Source organism: Monodelphis domestica, chromosome X, assembly GCF_027887165.1.
Source record: "Monodelphis domestica isolate mMonDom1 chromosome X, mMonDom1.pri, whole genome shotgun sequence".
Lineage (NCBI taxonomy): Eukaryota > Metazoa > Chordata > Mammalia > Didelphimorphia > Didelphidae > Monodelphis > Monodelphis domestica.
Window position 1 is genome coordinate 57,951,164 of NC_077235.1, and position 19,134 is coordinate 57,970,297.

General features: G+C 37.6%; 1 protein-coding gene across 6 annotated transcripts in view; it reads left to right on the forward strand.

Moving 5' to 3' along the window:
* TENM1 (teneurin transmembrane protein 1) overlaps positions 1 to 16,637 on the forward strand; it is an 864,097-nt gene extending 847,460 nt beyond the window's left edge. For all 6 annotated transcript variants that reach the window (XM_056808890.1, XM_056808889.1, XM_056808891.1 and 3 more), the window contains 6 exons: positions 2,604 to 2,900; positions 4,130 to 4,213; positions 6,370 to 6,757; positions 8,863 to 10,083; positions 10,688 to 10,830; positions 11,557 to 16,637. In XM_056808890.1, coding sequence (XP_056664868.1) covers positions 2,604 to 2,900; positions 4,130 to 4,213; positions 6,370 to 6,757; positions 8,863 to 10,083; positions 10,688 to 10,830; positions 11,557 to 12,315 — 2,892 coding nt within the window. In that variant the 3' untranslated portion in view covers positions 12,316 to 16,637. The remainder of the gene's footprint in view (positions 1 to 2,603; positions 2,901 to 4,129; positions 4,214 to 6,369; positions 6,758 to 8,862; positions 10,084 to 10,687; positions 10,831 to 11,556) is intronic.
* Positions 16,638 to 19,134: the final 2,497 nt, after the last annotated feature.

The following is a 19,134-nucleotide window of genomic DNA, read 5'->3' on the forward strand; positions in this document are numbered from 1 at the left end:
TTCAGAGCAATTTTTCATATGTGCTTGATAGTTTATGGTTTGAATTTTGACAATTGTTCATATCTTTTGACTATATATATAGATTGGTTCTATTTGTGTCAATTCTCTGTTTATGTTGAGTTTCACATTTTGTCAATTTTTTTAATGCAAACTTTTTACCATTCTCAGTGTCTCTTTGTTATCTTTTTACATTGCTTTTTTGTGCAAAAGCTCTTGAATTTTATGAAACAGAAATAGATTATTTTATCTTTTACATTCAATTCTATCATTTGGTTAAGAACCTTCTCCCCAATTCTGGCTATAAAAGTACTTCCTTTCCATCCATTTTTTTAACCAGCACTAAATAATTTTGAGGATCACTGATGATAATCTGATAATGTTAGAGTCCCTTTTTTCCCCCTGGTATAAATGGATGGATGGATGGATGGATGGTGTCTTTTCTGTTTTTCAGTTAATTCTCTGGAGGCTGACATTCACAAGTTATTCTTCCAATATTAATTCTCTTACTATAGTTTATGTTCCCCTGATTCTACTCATTTTACTTTTCATCATTTCATTTAGGTCTTTAAAAAAATTTTCAATTAACCTGCTCATTGTTTCTTATGGTGTAGTAATATTCCATCACAATTATATACCACAATTTGTCCAACCATTCCTCAATGGATGGATATCCCCTCAATTTCCTGTTCTTTTCCCCTTTCCTGTTTTTTCAAATTTATTTTGAATGCCCAATAATTTTATTATTACTATTTATCGATTACAAATTACATATAATAACAAGTTTCTACTTAAGTTTTTCAAAGCTATATGATTCAAATTATCTCCATCCTTCTTCCTTCCCCCCTCCCAGAGCTGTGAAGCAGTTAAATATGGATTATCATGCAAGACATATGTCCTTATTATTCATTTTTGTAAGTGAACAATCATATAAAACGAAAACCCTAAAAGATATGCGCAAATAAACAAGTGATAAATCATATAATTTCATCTGTATTCCTATTCTAATAGTTCTTTCTCTGGAGGTGGATAGCATTCTTTTCCGTAAGTCACTCACAATTGTCCTGGATCATTGTATTACTGATAGTAGCTAAGTCTATCACATTTAATCATTCCACAGTATTGCTCTAACTATATACAGTGTAATCCTGGTTGTGCTTATTTCACTCTGCAACAGGTCTCATAGGTCTTTCCAGCTCTTTCTGAAATCATCTTGCTATTCCTTTTAGCACAAAGATATACCACAATTTGTTCAGTCATTCTCCAATTGAAGGACCTCCCTTTAGTTTCCAATTCTTTGCCAACACAAAAGGAACAACTATACGTATTTTTGTACAAGCAGGTCCTTTCCCATTTTTTTATCTCTTTTGGATACAGACCTAATAGTGGTATTAGTGGATCAAAGGGAATGCATTTTCATAGCCCTTTGGGCCTAATTCCAAATTACCCTCCAGAATGATTAGATCAGTTCACAACTCCGCCAGGAGAGTCTGGTTTTCTTTAAAATTTTACTTACATTCATTCTGTCTTTCCAGGCCTACCATCTTGACTTACTGTCATTCATTTGGCATAATTACCATACATAAGAAATGGCTATTTAGGTTCATTAAAAGTTTTTTAACTGTATTTGAATTGGGAAAAAAGAAATACTGGAATGTGTGTTCAAATGGAAGTTCAGCAACATGGATTCTAATTCACTTCTTTCCCTCTGTATAAAGGGAGTGGGAGAGGAGATTAGATTCAATTATCTTGAAGTTACCTCTCAGCATTAGCTTCTTCAACAGACTATACTGGTCTGAATTTTTTATTTGCCTGATATCAGATTATCTACTGAGCTTTGCATTTTTAAACCAATCGTGTTAATGTATGTCAGTGTCTAATACCACCACAACCAATTGAAATGTTGGGGAAATTGAGCTCTGCCTATTGTTTTATTTAACAAACAACTGATTAAGTTTCATTCTTGATGGCTGTTTTCTGAAGTACTGAGTAATGACTTCCAATCCTTTGACTCTTCACTTTGTTAGTCTTCAGTAAATCAATTAAATTGCTAGTGGGGGAAAGGTCATATATTTTGGTTTGTGATCCACTATCAGAACCATGAACTATCAGAATTTTTAAATCACAGTCTTCCTTGTGTTGGGATTCAGGAGAGGAAATGGGATCATGGTTATAAGAGGGTTGATGGTAAGCATGGAATCCAGCATATCCTGTCTAGGATTTAATGTCACGTTCGAGCTTTGACGATATGGACTAGAAGGAAGGACTGATAGTATAGGATTCAACTGCTTTTTAATAAGCATCTAGTTCACATAAACCATGGCCATTGAAAGTCATGATTCAGAACTTGAGATGGAGAAGAAGAAAAGGAAGTGTTCCTTTCTATTGTGATGTCCACAATCTTCCATTCTCTTGCCAACTCTCCCTCCACACTTTTAGAGATATTTCTCATCTTCAAGGAGAATCTGGGAGGAGTGCTAGAGAAGGTTACAGTTGACCAGAGAAGAATCAGACCACCGCTCATGTGCTCTTTCCACCTCCCACCTGCCAAAGGGGTTTGTTCCAGTGTTGTTTTTTTAACGTTTTGTATTTATGTTGTTCTTTAGGCCCATAACAGGAACCTGCTCTCCATAGATTTTGATCACATAACCCGCACAGGAAAAATTTATGACGACCATCGGAAATTCACCCTCCGGATTCTTTACGACCAATCTGGTCGTCCGATTTTGTGGTCTCCCGTCAGCAGATATAATGAAGTGAACATCACCTATTCACACTCGGGACTAGTAACTTACATTCAAAGAGGGACATGGACTGAGAAAATGGAATATGACCAGGGTGGAAAGATAATTTCACGAACCTGGGCTGATGGGAAAATATGGAGCTATACTTACTTAGAGAAGGTAAGTGTGTTGGTGGTAGTGTTGTCATTGTTATGTGAAATACATGACTATAAGCATCTAAAGGAGATTGTGAGTAATTACCCTCATGGCAAGCCTTCTTTCTAACATTTTCTGTAATATAGCAAAGCAAGAGTTTTAATTGAATGGGTATGCTGTTTTTTAGCTAAAAGCTTTCTCAAAAAGCCATACCCTGTCATATATTATTGTAAATTCAAATTGAAGTAATAGCTTTGCTTTTTCTTCTTTTTAGCATACTTGTTCATGGGGTTTTTTTTTAATTATACAAAAGCTCATACAAAGGTTATATCACTGGAAAAATATAAAATTGTTCTAGCAAGGAAACTGTCGTAGGAATAAGGTACTTTGTTAGTATTTTCCTGCACGACAGCCTGGGCAACAATCCATGGTTGCTTGAATTCTCTCATGGTGATTTATGGACTGAGTTTATTCATATTTCCCCTTTATAACTCATTTATTTTTCCATCTTGATTTATGAGAACTTTCTTGAAGGCAATCACAGATAGGACTTAGAAGAGAAGCTATATGATAAGTTGCGTGATATTAGGAACTGCGTCCCATCTAAACTTTGAACTTCAAATATTAAAAAAATAAAATTATGTTAAAAAACACGCCTAACTCAGTGGGATTGCTTGTCAGTTCCAGGAGGAGGGAGGGAGAGAACCTGAAACATGGAACCATGGGAAAAGATTTTACAAAATAAAATTATATTAAACTTTGAACTTTCCCAGCACCTAGGAGAGTGCTCTGCACATAGCAAGCACACTTACACTTTGATTTGACAAAAATAGCTTAACATAGCCATTCCCCAAAATTCTTCATTGGACCTTACTTTGAAAACAATCAACCTGCGTTTTCTTTCTCATTTAATTTCTTGACTTATTTAATGAGTCCTTTTATGGCTAGGTTCAGCCCAAGTTGCTCCTTTTGACCTTAAAGGCAGAAAGAACTCACAGCTAGCCAGAATGCAGGGATTGGCTCAACCTTGTGTTTTGGGCAATCCTGCCATCTTGTGGTCATTTTCCATGTTTCACGTTGGCCAATTTCTCTTCTTTGTCCTTTTGGTTTCCTGTTCCAGCACATAGAAAGCCAAGTCTTGTTTGCAGGGGGGAAATATTTGGATGTTTATTCAAGTTTTCCAAATGCCTTAGAATAGCCCTAATTGTCCCACTCAGTCATTTGTGCAATAAAAGGTCTTTGTCCATTCTCAGGGCAGCATTCTAGATGCCAAACAGGCCCTCTACTCCAAGGAATCTTTGTATAGCCCTTCTACTGTGACGGCCCAAAGTACAAAAGTAAGTGAAAGCGGGGCAATGGGAAGGAGGTTTGTGTGGGGGCTACATGGCCACAATTCATCTGGTCAGAATGCCAGATTGATTGAAAATGGGGGAATGAAAGAAATTCCTCTTTTGTCAAAGCCAAGTCCTGGCATTTTCTATCTCTTTCTCCCTTTCTCCCTAAAGGCCATTTACTTTAAAGAGCTATCACAAGTATTGACTTATCCCAAAAGGCTTAGCTTCTTTCTCCCCAGTTCCCTTATACGGAATGTAAAATGTGTCCTTTCCTCCTTTGAAGTCTCTTCACACCAAAAGGAGAATTTGCACTCCACAGCCCCAGAGTGGCCAGGCCTTGGTTTTCCCCACTTGGTATCAAAATTGCATCTGAAATGTGCAAAATGCAATCACGGTGAGGAAAGTTGTAGAGTATTTGCGGCAATATGCCAAGAGGAGAGAGTCTCTGCTCTTTAGCAATTAACCATGTAGGGAAGGACACAAGGCAGTTGTGTGGGAGAAATGCCAAAGAAGTAGTATGGGCAGGACATTTAGCAGGGGTGCAGAGGAGAAGGAAACTGTGAGAGTGGGGAGAGCAGTGGCCTTGGACGTCAGAAAGAGCCAATTTCAGATGCCACAGCAGACAAAACTGGCTGGGCCATCCTGAGCAGGTGACTTCTCTCATTTGAAGAAAGGGAATTATAGCACCTACCTCACAGGGTCCTTGCAGAGATCAGTGAAATAGAACAAAATACATGTTCCTATGACTATTGGGTGTCCTGTGCGAAAAGTCAAGTGGCAAAAGAGGGATGTGATACCATCCTGGGACTGTCTTCTCTTGAGTGATCACTCCTTCACATAGTGTTTGAGTGAAAGCTTTTCTGGATGGGCAACATTCAAACTGGGCTAGAAGAGTGAGGCAGTCTTTCCAGTTAGGAAAGAAAAATAAAGCTGTTTTTGTTGAGAATCCACCTTGTAGATCAAACATCTGTAAGAACTTTGTCCATCAACTTCACTTTGACTTAATTTCCAAATGCTTCATGTTGACCTTCATTTGTTTGGCATTTGGGGCAAGCACAGTAGTCATGTACTTTTCACCCCTCCAAATTAAAAAAATATCAGCCAGGGTAATATGAGCCAATAGAGTGGCTCAGAGGATTGAGAATAGATGTCCTGGGTTCAACTCTATCCTCAGACACTTTCAAGATATGTGAATATGGGCAAATCACCTAACCTTCCCCCACCACCACCACCACCATTGCCTAAACCACTGCTGGTGAACCGTTTAGATATCATGTGCCCAAAATGCACCCTAAAGCTGCCTATGAGCCCTGCCACATTATCTCAGACAGGGGAGGGAGGAAGTGCTCACATTGGACTGCTGGGCAGAGGGGAGGAGCATATGAAAAATGTCCTCGGGCACTGTGGCAAGGGGGAACAGAGTAGCCCCCTCCGGTACATGGAGGTACGCGTACCATGCGTTTACCAACACGGGCCTAACCTTTACCACTCTTCTATCTTGGAACAAATTCACAGTATTGATTCTAGGATGGATGTTAAAGGGGGGTTAAAAAAATACCAATATCGATCAAGTACGTCATCAACAGCTGAACCCAGAGAGTGATCCTTCTCTGCCACTGGCTTCAAGTTTTCACCTATATATACAAACTTATTTTATTATAGATCTTGAGCAGGAAGGAATTTCAGAGGTGTGCTATCTTGTCCAAAACCTTCATTTTCAATCGAGAAAACTGAGGCCAAGGAGGTTTGAGAGCCATGCCTGAAATCTCAACAGTAGTGTCAGAAAGAGGATGTGAACCTAGTTGCTTGTTTGGATTCATTTTCCCTTTTATAGATTATCAATCAACTCTCTGGATGTAAGGCCATTTTGGCACAGTTCTCTTAGGCAAGATAGGCCCCACATAAAGAAATAAAGTTAAACAAAAATCCATACTTATAACACAGATCCACTCGAAGTCGTTACCTGCATGAGAACAAACAAGTTCTTCTAGTGTGCTAAAAATAGAATTCAAGTTGCTAAAATTTGATTTTATGTATGTTTCAAGACCATCAACAGCTCTATTAAGTGCAATTTAAAGGATGGTTGATATGTATGAACATTATTTGCTAACAGCCATGTCTGTAACTCAAATACTCTATTCTGTGTTCATTTTTTTCAGTCTGTGATGCTCCTCTTACATAGCCAGAGGCGTTACATCTTTGAATATGACCAATCAGACTGCCTCCTCTCAATCACTATGCCCAGCATGGTGCGCCACGGCTTACAAACAATGCTTTCAGTGGGTTACTATAGGAATATCTACAGTCCTCCAGACAGTAGCACTTCGTTCATCCAAGACTTTACCAGTGATGGACGACTCCTGCAGACACTTTACCTTGGGACAGGGCGCAGAGTTCTCTACAAGTATACTAAACAGTCCAGATTGTCCGAGATTCTCTATGATACCACTCAAGTCACATTTACATATGAAGAGTCTTCTGGAGTGATTAAGACAATACATCTGATGCATGATGGATTTATTTGTACAATCAGATACAGGCAAACAGGTTTGTTTCTAAGATGGGTTTTTTTAATTATTCCAGTATTCAAAGATTTACTGAGTACAGTAGTCCTCCCATTATCCATAGTTTGTTACCCATAATCAACTTCAAAGCTTTGGAGGCTAGAACCAGTAGTCTCTTTTACTTTCCTTTTTTTGAGTTTGTTTTGTGGAGTTTGGGGTGGTTGGAGGGCCCCAAGCAGACAGAGTGCTCTCAACAAGTATTTGCTTATATCTGTGATTTCAGCCATTCCCAGGAGGTCTTAGAATGTATCACCTATAGGTCCTACTGTAGTTACTATGAAGTATAAGACATCATATGAAATACTACAATTTTTTAAGTCAAAAGACTTAACCTGAAGAAAGTTTACAGTCTAGCAGAGGAGACAGATACACATTTAAATTTGAATTACAGTATGTGTGAAGTACAAAAAAAACTCCATGGGAATTTATAGGAGGGATAACTCATTTCAGGTAGAGTGGATCATATCATATGTCACAGAGAAGGCAATTTAAAGGATTTGAGCTTGATCTTAAAGGATGATTGAGTTTCAATAGATAGAGAGAGAGACGGGATGTTTTGGGTTAAAATAGAGCACCAAAGAGGGATCAGTTTAGGTAGTTCCTCCTTAGACTTCAGCCAGATAGTTTAGCTGTGGCTAATAAAGTAAGATGGAAGGACCTTTGGAGGACCTTCAATGCCAGGTTAAGGAGTTAGTACTTAATTTGGCAGATAGGTTCTAAAGCAGAGAAGTTTTGAAGAATTAACTAAAATTTTAGCTTAATCAAGACTTAAGTTTATCAACTATAGCCATAAAAGGCACAGACAGGAATCTCTTCTTGTTCAGCTATACAAGACTAAATATTTTTATGTTCTTGGAAAGGAAAAAGTCCAGTGAGGGTATTACCAGATTAATGATTATTATACACAATGCATTCACTGAGGCTCAACAGCTGTGGGAGGAGACAGATGACTTGTTGGAACGATCTGAGAAAAGTTACATAGTTATTTCAAGCAATTGATTATAGCAAGTAACATAGGCATTTCCATTGTTCTAAAGAAAGTAAGATTTCCCATGGAAAAGGACATTTGTCCAACTCCCTTGGTTCCTCCAGGTTGGTCTAATACTTTGTCCACCCTATAGTCATTTGTAGTAATATCATGCATTTTGAAAGCAAAACAAAATTGCACAGAATCAACATTTCTGTGCTTTATTGGATTGAGTGTGGAAGAGGGTAGAGACAGGATAGTTGTACTGGCCACATGTATCAGTTAAAAAAAGACCTATGGGGTAGTTTGCTTGGTTCAGTGGACAGAGAGCCAGGCCTAGAGATGGGAGGCCCTGGGTTTGAATATGGCCTCAGATACTTCCTAGCTGTGGCTCTGGGTATGTCACTTAGCCTCTGCTGCCTAGTCCTCACCACTGTTTTTTCTTAGGAACAATACACAGTATTGATTCTAAGATTGCTGTCTTAGGTAAAGGTTTAACCAAAAATAATAATAATAAGGGCCTGAACCAAACAAAATGTTGGCAATTTGAATATGATAAAGACTGAGACTCCTAGAAGTACCAACCTCTTTAGTTATTCAGCTTATCAGTCATACTATACACACAGACACACACACACTCAAATGGTCCCCCAAAATGCAGGTGAGTCAAGAGTGTAAACTTAATTCCCAATTTATGTTCTCTATCCCTCTTGTGAAGTGTGAGTACACAAAATACATGGCTCATGACTGGCCAAATCAGAGAATTCTTGTACTATCTAATGGGCATTTGATGTTTCATCCTAAAAGAAATCTGTTTTTCCTCGGTGGCTGATTGTATACTCACCTGAGTATTGTTGTCTCAGATAACCAGATATATCTTCTCATACAATGTATAGAATAAATATCTCATAGAATGGTCTTGTTTACTACTTTACAGAGAATCACTGTAGAAAATGTTATATTCTTCAGTTTATATATTTCCAGATAATAAAATCTTTCGGTAAGCATCAACATGGAGAGAATCAAGAGTGCTTAAAACTCAAGTCGATCCTTCTTAATTTTCAGTGACATTCATCACCTAATTTTGTTGTCAATATGATTTTGCTTTTGTTTCTATACAGGTCCTCTTATTGGACGCCAGATTTTCCGATTCAGCGAAGAAGGCCTTGTGAATGCCCGATTTGACTATAGTTATAACAACTTTCGGGTTACCAGCATGCAAGCTGTCATAAATGAGACCCCTCTGCCGATAGATCTGTACCGTTATGTTGATGTTTCTGGAAGGACAGAGCAGTTTGGAAAATTCAGTGTCATCAACTATGACTTAAACCAAGTTATAACCACTACAGTCATGAAGCACACTAAGATCTTTAGTGCCAATGGCCAAGTCATTGAAGTGCAGTATGAAATCCTGAAGGCCATTGCCTACTGGATGACCATCCAATATGATAACATGGGCCGCATGGTTATATGTGATATCAGAGTAGGAGTTGAAGCGAACATAACAAGGTACTTTTATGAATATGATGCTGATGGTCAGCTTCAGACTGTCTCTGTGAATGATAAAACCCAGTGGCGTTACAGTTATGACCTGAATGGGAACATCAACCTACTAAGCCATGGAAATAGTGCTCGCCTGACTCCTCTCAGATATGACCTCAGAGACCGCATCACTAGACTCGGAGAAATTCAGTACAAGATGGACGAAGATGGCTTTCTACGCCAGAGGGGAAATGATGTATTTGACTATAATTCCAATGGCCTACTGCAGAAAGCCTATAATAAGGCTTCCGGCTGGACCGTGCAGTACTACTACGATGGGCTTGGGCGACGGGTTGCCAGTAAGTCCAGTCTAGGACAGCATCTCCAATTCTTTTATGCAGATCTTGGCAATCCTATCAGAGTTACTCATCTGTACAATCACAGCAGCTCAGAAATTACGTCACTTTACTACGATCTCCAAGGCCACCTCATTGCAATGGAGCTGAGCAGTGGGGAAGAATACTATGTAGCCTGTGACAATACAGGAACCCCGCTGGCTGTGTTCAGTAGCCGAGGGCAGGTGATAAAAGAGTTACTGTACACGCCCTATGGTGATATCTATCAAGACACTTATCCAGACTTTCAAGTCGTCATTGGTTTTCACGGAGGGCTTTATGATTCCCTCACGAAATTAGTCCATTTGGGACAAAGAGATTACGACGTACTTGCTGGACGTTGGACAACACCTAATCATCACATATGGAAGCATCTGAACACATTTCCAAAACCATTCAATCTCTACTCATTTGAAAATAACTATCCTGTTGGCAAAATACAAGATGTTGCTAAATACACCACAGGTATGTGAACATTGTAAAACTACAAAGAACCTGGTGTCATTTATTTTATCGTAGTCTCTCACTACCTCTATTTCCTGTCAGGGAACCCACAAGCTACCATACATCTGCTCTCTTCCCTACTTTTCAAGGGTGAGAAAAAAAGCAAGCAAGTCAACAACAAGCCAGATGCTTTTGCATTGTACTACAGTTTCTTTTCTTTTAAGCTGTTTTTTGTTTGTTTTTTCCTTCTTCACAGCTTATGGAAAGTGAGAGAAGGAAAAGTCAGAATCACATTGCATAATTTCAATCAGATTTCATTGTCATTGTAGTCACTGAAGTTTTGGGGTACTAAATCTAGATCATCTGGAAAAATTAGGGGCTTCCTCTGGTTCCTCTTGTGTTTTTAAAATTCTCTTATTCAAAGGATTAGCATTCCTAGAAAACTCCATGGCATCAGCTAGGCTTGGGGGTATTGGTTTTTGGGATGTGTACAGTATTTTTATATGGTTTTGCCATCATATGAGAGAACAGGAAAAGTGTTTCTGTGTATTATGTTTTTAAACTTTCAACAGTTTGTCAAATGTGCACATGTTATTCATGTTTGTTCTTAATTTCTATTTTACAGATATTGGAAGTTGGTTGGAGCTATTTGGTTTCCAGTTACACAATGTTCTGCCTGGATTTCCAAAACCAGAACTAGAAAGTGTGGAGTTAACCTATGAGCTTCTGCAGCTTCAAACAAAAACTCAAGAGTGGGATCCTGGCAAGGTCTGTGAAAATTATCATTTGAAAAAAAAAATAAGTATAGCTTCCAAAACTTCCCCTTGGCAAATAAACAAAGAGATACTTGACATCTCTTTAGAAAGTTATCTTGGCCCTTGTCACACAGCTAGTAAGTGTTAGAGGATCAACTTGCTAATGCCATAGTTACTCCACTAAGGCACATGATAGGATTTGACAAGAAGGATGCTAAGTAGTTGTTTGATTTTGTGGTGAATCATACAAGGGGAAATGAATCTCCAAAGAAAAGCAGTGGTCCAAAGAGGAAGTCTGCTACTTTCAGATACTGTACTAAAACTCTAAAGTAGCTCTAGAGGGAGGTTTTGGTAGACTACACAGAGTCATAGATGGTTCCTTGAGGGAAAGGAAATAATGAGGAAGAGAAAGAGAAGCACCAAAATGTCCAGCATAAGCACTAAGTGATTAGCTGATGGTTTAATCAGATTCAAAAAGTGGAAAACTCTTTCAATTCAGAAATGGTGATTAAAGGAAGCAAGAATGTGTGAATAAAAACATTAGTCAAAATGCTGGTTTCATATTACAAATATAGCTAATAATAATAACACTCTATGCATCACTTTGGAATAACAAAACATGGCGTCTCTGTCCATCATCTTTACAGGGCATAGAAATAGAAAGTATCTAAACGAAACAGCTGGAACAGGTGATGAATTCCTAAGATGATGCTATGTTTTCTGTGTTTCTCTTTTCCAGACTATCCTGGGTATTCAATGTGAGTTGAAAAAACAACTTAGAAGTTTCATTTCCTTAGACCAACTTCCTATGGCTCCCAGATATAGTGATAGGAAATGTCTCGAAGGAGGAACACATCCCAGGTTTGCCGCTATTCCGTCTGTATTTGGAAAAGGTATAAAGTTTGCCATCAAAGATGGCATTGTGACTGCAGACATCATAGGAGTAGCCAACGAAGATAGCCGCCGAATTGCCGCCATCCTCAATAATGCTCATTACCTGGAAAACCTGCACTTTACCATTGATGGGCGGGATACTCACTACTTCATTAAACTCGGCTCTCTGGAGGAAGACTTGGCTCTTATAGGTAACACAGGAGGGAGGCGGATTTTGGAGAATGGTGTCAATGTTACTGTGTCCCAGATGACTTCTGTGATGAATGGGAGGACTAGACGCTTTGCAGATATACAGCTCCAACATGGTAGTCTGTGCTTTAACATTCGGTATGGGACAACTGTAGAAGAGGAAAAGAATCATGTGTTAGAAATTGCCAGACAGCGAGCTGTTTCCCAGGCCTGGACTAAGGAACAGAGGAGGTTGCAAGAAGGGGAAGAGGGGATTAGGGCATGGACAGAGGGAGAGAAGCAACAGCTTTTGAGCACTGGGAGGGTCCAAGGGTATGATGGCTATTTTGTCTTGTCTGTTGAGCAGTATCTAGAACTTTCTGACAGTGCCAACAATATTCACTTTATGAGACAGAGCGAAATAGGCAGGAGGTAACAAAAAAAATCTCTGCCTTTGCGTCACCAAAGACTGCCTGTTTTTAAAACATAAAATGGTTTATTGTATTGGTTTTCTAGATCAGAACTCTGTATGTGTAAATATGGAGGAAAAACATATCCAACTGCCTTTCAATGTGACAGAAGATGGTATTTTAACATTGTTTCTTTAAACTCTTTAAGAAATGACAGATAAGATTTTTAGTTCTCGTGTGGCAGTATTCAAAATACCACAAGTACAGCTCAAAGAAAGCCTAAATTTTCAGAAAGCACCACTCTACATTTGTCGTGTTGAGAGTGTGTTGAGATAACAAATGAGAGAACCCAAGGTTCTATTTCTCTATTGTGACATGCTGTTTCATCTTTAACTGTCAAGCTAACTTGCATACTATTTTCAAAGTTTCTTCAAAGTCTTTACATTTCTAAAGACTGCTGACCATTTCACATTTTACAGAGCTGTTATAGAAAACTTCAGAATCATCAGTAAGAAAATGTCCTCAGACCTCATCTATCTCTCTGAGCACATTTCCCTTTACTCCCTGGAAGTAAATGCTATGTATGTTGTACTTATTGAGTGCTGTCTAACGCTTTTCTGTGGGCTTAGTAGTAGTGTCTATATGATACCAAGCATCTGGCCAACTCACTCTTTCCAAATCGGTCTGTCTGGATTCCAGTTTTCACCAGACTGACCAGGTGTATTGGCATTGCATAAACACAATCTTTGGTCATTTATTAACCTGACTGGGACATCTCGCATTTCTGTATTGGGTTTGTTCATGGCATCACGCCTGATGATGCAGAGTTCCTACTGTGCTAAAGGCTTAAATGTACTCAGAAGTAATTTGCGTAGGAATTTGAAACAGCTGTATGAGGTAATCGAAGTGCTTAGAAAGAGTACATGAGACCTAAGAGCTGAAAACTAGACATGGTGCTTATTTACTTACTTACACAAACTGCCATCTATGGTGTAACTAATATACCAAAGGCTATTAACATGCCAAACTCCCAAGAGAAGAGGCACCAAACCAGCATCCTAATGGTTGGCATCATGTGCTCCCACTTCCACATTTATCTTTCCAGTTTTATAGCTATTCCTTGAACATTTCCCAACCACATTTATGACATTTAACAAAGCGAATTCCAAAGCCTCTCCAGCCCAAGTATTTCAATTAATTGGAGGGTGGGCAGATTTAAGTCATAAATCATTGATTTCGTTTGCTTCAGCTCTCTGCCTACTTATTTAATCAGCCCCCCCTTTATGGGAATATGGCTATTTTCTAAGAAGGTTTTGGCTCACTTTGGACTTGGAAATATTGAGCCAGGATCACTTATTTTTTTGCCACGACTCTTGCTTGAAAAGAAACCACTTAGTACACACACAATCTGGAAGATATTGCATCAAGTGGCTAGAACTCTAAGTACGGAGCACTCCAGTGTGACTCCCAAGCCAACTTCAGAGCTTTCATGAGGCCAGAGAGTTTAGGGTGTACAGCTATAGTTGGGCATGTTTCTGGCTACCCACTTGCACGAGGTGGTCCTTACCCTCGTTTTTTGATGACAGATTCTTTTCAAAACATCTCCACCTAGATTATACAATCACGTAAAGGTTTTCACAAGAGCCGAACCAAGTGAAGGCAAGGGTCCACAGACAGGAGAGTGAGGCTGTGTCCAAACGTTCATTTCCAAAGTCATCGGGTTGGCATTAATTACCATTCCATTCTTACACAGGTGTTTAAACTAAGAGAGGTCCTGCCCTCTCATCTGTGTTTGTTTGGAAGCTCACAATTTTGAAAGACTGCTAATCCAGACCAATATGAATGGTACAGCATTTCTTCAGGATGGAATACTAGAATTTCTAAGGAACCAACTTGTTGAAAATTTGAATACTTCCACACCAGCCTAAAAATGGACCTTCAGTTCGTAGAGGCTCTGATGTTCTTTCAAACAAACAAATGAAAATTTAATTTATCAACTCTTAGAGCAAGTGCATTCATAAATTTGACGATGTATTTTATCACTGATCCAAATGTCGATATTAGAGTCTATTTTCCTTATAGTTTAAGCAATCATAGTTTTTTGCAATTCACAGATGTATCAAACTGCTTTAAATATCCATTAGAAACAATTAGTTGAAGCTTTTCCTTAAGAGTAATTACCTTGTATTGTTCATTTCTCATTTGTAATACATATTTCATTAGCTTGTGCCTTTAGTTTCTTAAAGTTATATTTGTATTCTATTCAGGAAATGCACTTTCTATTACTTAAAGCTGTGGTTTTAATACTGCCTTGAAATACCACTTTCCTCTTTCCTACCCCAAAAGGTTAGCATTAGTGGGTAGTATTGCTAACAGATATTTTAGAATAATTTCCAAATGAGAAGGTTTATTTGCCATATACTCAATGGAAAAGGTAGAAGGCCTTTATTGTGCATTCTTTGGAAATTTGAAAGAGTCCAATTGCATTTCCTGATGAAAGTGGAAGCCTTACACAAATTATTCATGAGAGACAGGGGAGGGAGAAGCTATAAAGCCAAGCACCATTCAACTAAGTTACTGGGAGAGACTATAGCTGGAGTCTCTCACTTGAAAGAAACAGGCTGAGATGGAGGCAGAGAGTAAATACTTCTTCTCCATGTTTGTTTTTGCCAGCCAGACCACCTTCGTTTTTTCTCTTTAAAAAATTGTTTTTGCACTGAACATTTTTCAAGATCCAATTGAGCATCAAAATGCCACTTTAATGGGCATCTAGATAGTTATCTTTACATTGCCAACATAAGGACTGTGGATCAGCAGCTGCATGACTCCACAAAAACACCAGAAAACTTTTCACATCCGCGTTACCTTGACGGTAACCCTCTCCCATGCTAAACTAGGTAAATGTCTTCTTTTAACCCTGCTAAAAAAACCAATATGTAAAATAACTTTCCTTTACCGCCAGTTTATCTAGGAGACCTAGACTATATATAAATATATATATTAACTATATTAAAAATATATATCTATAACCTACACGACATAGACAAGTATACAAAAAGTTGACAGTGCATAATTTGGTATGCTAACGGCTTAGATGGACAGTTATAAAATTTCCTGATTTTAATGCCTTTTCTTTTTATCATTTTCATGCACATTTTCAAGCATTTCTTTATGTGCATTCTATGCTGCTTCAAACAAAATTTTCCTGACCACCCCAGGCCCTCATTGTACTTAGACCTGAGATACAGGCGGGGCAAAGCGGTTGGTTAAGATGCAAAGATGCATTCACATCTGATGACAAGCAGAATAATGGTGTTCAGTGATAACTAGCCAAGGTACAGGAACCAAGCACTGCGAGAAACATTTGGGAGCATTTAGCTATCTCAGTTTGTGGAAAAACAGAAGCCTACAGACTGGATGAAAAACACTCCTTGGTTTGTTTTTGGTTTTTTTTTTTTTGGAGAAATTCAAGTAAACATAGCTGACCTGTCTAGTAATTCAGATCTCAGAGTGCTCTTCTACAGCCTACTATAAGGTATGCGGGGCGGGGGGGTGGGGGGGAATGAAAATTCAATCACACAACAGTGACTTATTTCAGAGTGTCCTTCATACAAAAGCTATTTAGGACCAAAGTATATGACTTTGTGTAAAAGGAAGCAACTTCCTGAACAGTAACTGAAAATACTTTGAGTTCAACTTGCTGTGGAGTTCGTCTTGGCGATTGTCATCTTACATTATTTGTCAAAGAAAAATGTGTTTGGCAGTTTCAAATCTTTCCTTAGATTTAGTGGTGGATTTTAACCTCTTAAGTAAATGTTAGTATATCAGATTGTGTCCTTGAAAAATATTTTACTTGTATGAACCATGACGATGTCTAAATCTTAATATTCTTCTGGCAAAAGTATCCGTGAGAAAGTTGAAGCCTAGCCTTTATGTCACAAAACTCTTTCTTTTTAGCTGCTTACTTTCTCATGAAAAGTAAAGATGTTTACAGTGTATGCCAAGATTTTCCATTTCAATATAACAGTTAGAGGTTCTAATCATACTGAAAATTGTGTTTTCATGGCCTGAGCCACTGTTGCTAGGAAACAATAGTTCCAATTTTGTATCCTGCTCTAACTCCTGTGCTCAAAAGTGACTGGATACTGTACAGGTTCACGTTTGTTGTATGGCTACAGTTACATGGTCTTTTGCATTTTGCTCTGGTTTTAAAGCCAGAAGCATGCATTTTTCTACAAGAGCATCACAACAACATGGTGTAAATATTTAAGGTTAATATTGTGTGTCGATATTTGAAAGAAGTACTTTGAATATTTCATTTGTAAAAAATAAAACTGCAATCATAACACTGTGGCCTCTTTTATTTACCCGGTGTCCTGCTGTCTCAAATTAGTCCTGTCTCACTCATAACAAAAAGTAGCTTCTGCAAAGTAAATGGAACCCAATCATCCCTAAAGGGTTACTACAGCTGTATTTAGCTAAAGGCCAGTAAGTGCTTCACTTCCTCTAACAAGTCCTGAGCAAAGGCACTCTTTGACCACATCTTCAAGGACTTTTTCTTCCTGCCCATCAAAAGAGATGAGAGTAACAAAAGAAATGTACCAGAGGACTTGGTCTATAAATTCCTTTATACATCCCTGTCCTCCATTGTCATTTTCCTTCTATTTGCATGGAAAGCAAGTGCTAGGTACGGCCTTCCCAGAGTTGTGTCATACTATCATACTAAAATGTATGAAATATTCAAATGAACTGCTGTTCAATTCCATGTCAGTAGGAAAGATCTACAGAAACACTGAAAAAAAAAAAAACTTTGAAAAACACTAGCACTAAAGGACCCTAAAAAGCATAGGACATATACAGGTATATAAATGTGCCTCCTCTCTCTTGCATAGCTATCTATGTAGATAAATATAGATATCTCTCTATATATGCATATATATGTTCATCTCTATGTATATCTAAAGATGATACATTTATAGAGATTTATGTTTCGATATTTTTGATGTGTGCTTATGTGTTGACATATCTATGTCTTTCTAGCTGTCTCTAGATTCATTTATATTCCTCCCTTTCTCTGTCACTTTATATGTGTGTAATAGAGTTATATCTTTATGTAAATCTATCTCTATATGTATATCCATAGCTGTAGCTCTGGATCTAAATTTATCTACATCTTTCTGTCAATTTATCCCTATCTCTTCTATCTCTATATACACCTATATGGATATTTAATATTAATATAATATTAGATTAGATAATAAGATAAATAATATTTTACTATCTAAAGACAGATGCCTCTATCTGAATATCTATTATCTCTATATCACGATGCATCTCCTTATATACATATCTATATTTCTATCCATCTTTTTGTCTCTAGATCATCTGTAAATACATGCCTTGTAAACATTTTCCTATTTGTTTAAACTGTGTTTCAGAGAGGCTGTTATTGCCCATGTGTAGTTTAAGCATCAACTGGTTTTGTGTGATATGGAATTCATGGTATTCTCTGTAGCTTTCTCCCTAAGCTGTGTCTGTAAAGTGACCCGTGTGCCTACAGTCAGCTTTTCTAATCATCTGATTTCATTGTGGATCCAATTTTTTTGCCAATAGACACTTATTGCCATAGTATATTTTAGTTACTCATTAGATTTTAGCCTTGTAAGTTAAAGGGTTTTAAATACCATTAACCAGGTTGGGGGGGGGGGGGTTGTTAAAAGATACAGGATATAGAATGCAAAATGGCTTATTGTTCAGATTGTCCAATGTGGTCCAACCCTGTACTGTACCTCCCAGTATGATATGTTTCATATAATGCAATGAACATAACCAACTTCTTACCTTCAATAAAGGACTGATTAAAAAAAGATATAGCTAGCCATATTTAGGTCTATATCTATATCTATATATTTATTTATGTATATATCTATAGGGATACTTATATTAATATTTTATGTATCTATATTTATAGATCTATATATACATAAAAATATTTATATATCTCTACCTATATTCCTCTATAGATCTCTCAAATATAAATATAGCTATATAGATATCTATATATCTATTCATATCTGTTATATATAAAACATATATAATATATATCTTTCAACATCTATACTTTATATATCTATATTATAATATATAATATTACTATATTATAATATATTATTATATCTATTGCTATAGTTAGCTAGAAACCTATCTATCTAGATATAGATCTATGGTTTTTTCCTCATCTTTTATTCCTCTCTTTAGTGACTTTAAGACTAAAGAGGTTCCTTGAGGATGCACTTTTAGACACAGAATGTGGGATACTCTGAATTAGCTCAATGGATTGTTAAAATATAATGAGTCTAAATGAGGAAATGTGGGTAATGGACAGTCATGGCCCATTTGTAAAAACCACAGTTGGTATAAGCTGTTATTCTAAGAGCTAATCTTTTTCTAATACTCCTAGTTTAGTTGCAAATATCACTTGCAGTCACATTAGTCACAGAAGTGGAAGAAGCTCTGAGAGCCCCCTCAATGGGATCATTTTTGCTTTTAAATTACCTGTAGGAAAAAAAACACAAGCTTTCTACTTGCTTCTAAACCTGCTTTTCATTTGAGTTTTTAAGGCTAGTTCAACAGTAAATTGTGGTATATGGTGGTGATGTAATACTATTGTGCTATAAGGAATGATGAACAGGATGATTTCAGAAAGAACTAGAGAGGCCTACGTGAACTGATGCAGAGTGAAATGAGCAGAACCAGGAGAACATTATATGTAGTAACTGTATTATGGAATGATCAAATGTGATAGATTTTGCTACTGCCAGCAATACAATAATCCAGGACAATTT